Raw genomic sequence first — 1,041 nt, 5'->3', positions numbered from 1 at the left:
TTGAGAAAGGTCAAAAAACCCAGTAAATCGGAAACTGTAGCTTTTTTTTTTCCTCCAAAGTTCTAATGATGCAGAAGCTGCATAATAATCTCCCTGTGAACCATAAACATAATAAAAGCTGAGGCCATTTCTAACATAATCTCTATCAGCAAGATGCCAGCGCTTTTCCAGATTTCCTAAAGGGTTCCTGCTAATTCCATGCCAAAACTAGCAGTGGATTTCTTCCTTTTAATCTCCCCTAATGCCTTATTCGATTATTGTCACTGCTCTCCGACCGCACACCGTCCCTTCAAACCCTAATTCCCCCACTGGAACAGTCAGATGAGGCTGAACGGCGGTGGCGAATCCAAAGGACACACACGGCGACAGACACCCCCCCACCTCCCCACCCCGGGCAGAGGACGGCCGAGGACGACGGGGAAGGGGGTGAGCCAGCCGGACTCTCCGATATCCTCACCCGGCGGAGCCACTGGCCAAGAGGGGAAGGAAGGATGAGCACCGACGCTTGCTCCAGTTGACGGGTCTGAGGGCACCTGAGCGTCTTCGCACATACCTGAGGCATGGCTCTGCTCATCGCCTGGGTTTGTGTCGCTGTGAGGTGAGTGAGCTCTCCCCCCACACCCCTAAAGGCTCCCTCAAACCCCGCCGCAGCCCGGAGCAGCAGGCGAGGGGGGGCCGGGCCCTCTTCCCTCCTCTGTTCTCCCCTGGGGGCCGGTTCCTCGACAGGCGCGAGTTTGGCGGGAGGGCTGAGGCGAGGGGACGAAGGCGCGAGTCCGGCGGGAGGGCTGAGGCGAGGGGGCTGACGGCGGGGCTCGTCTCTCCTCGCAGCATGGAGAAGGCGCTGGGGGGCCAGGGCGACGGGGAGGACCTCTACTCGGAAAACATCAGTCGGATCCTCGACAAGCTGTTGGACGGCTACGACAACAGGCTCCGACCGGGATTTGGAGGGAGAGAGAAACTCCCGTCCCCTCGGGGAGCCTGAGAGCACGCGCCTCGGTGGGGGAGGGCGAGCGGGAGCTCTCCGGCTCCCGGTGGCGGGGG

The 1,041-nt window shown here is 60.1% G+C and overlaps 1 protein-coding gene across 1 annotated transcript in view; it reads left to right on the top strand.

Moving 5' to 3' along the window:
• Positions 1-560: 560 nt before the first annotated feature.
• The window catches only part of GABRA6 (gamma-aminobutyric acid type A receptor alpha6 subunit), a 25,096-nt gene continuing 24,615 nt past the window's right edge, over positions 561-1,041 (top strand). Inside the window, 2 exon segments of the mRNA XM_009285715.1 lie at positions 561-598; positions 829-945. Coding sequence (XP_009283990.1) covers positions 561-598; positions 829-945 — 155 coding nt within the window.

This window comes from Aptenodytes forsteri, unplaced genomic scaffold (genome assembly GCF_000699145.1).
Source record: "Aptenodytes forsteri isolate BGI_AS27 unplaced genomic scaffold, ASM69914v1 Scaffold54, whole genome shotgun sequence".
In the NCBI taxonomy this organism is placed as follows: domain Eukaryota; kingdom Metazoa; phylum Chordata; class Aves; order Sphenisciformes; family Spheniscidae; genus Aptenodytes; species Aptenodytes forsteri.
The sequence above is the reverse complement of the archived record's forward strand: the minus strand, read 5'-3'. Positions and strand labels throughout refer to the sequence as shown.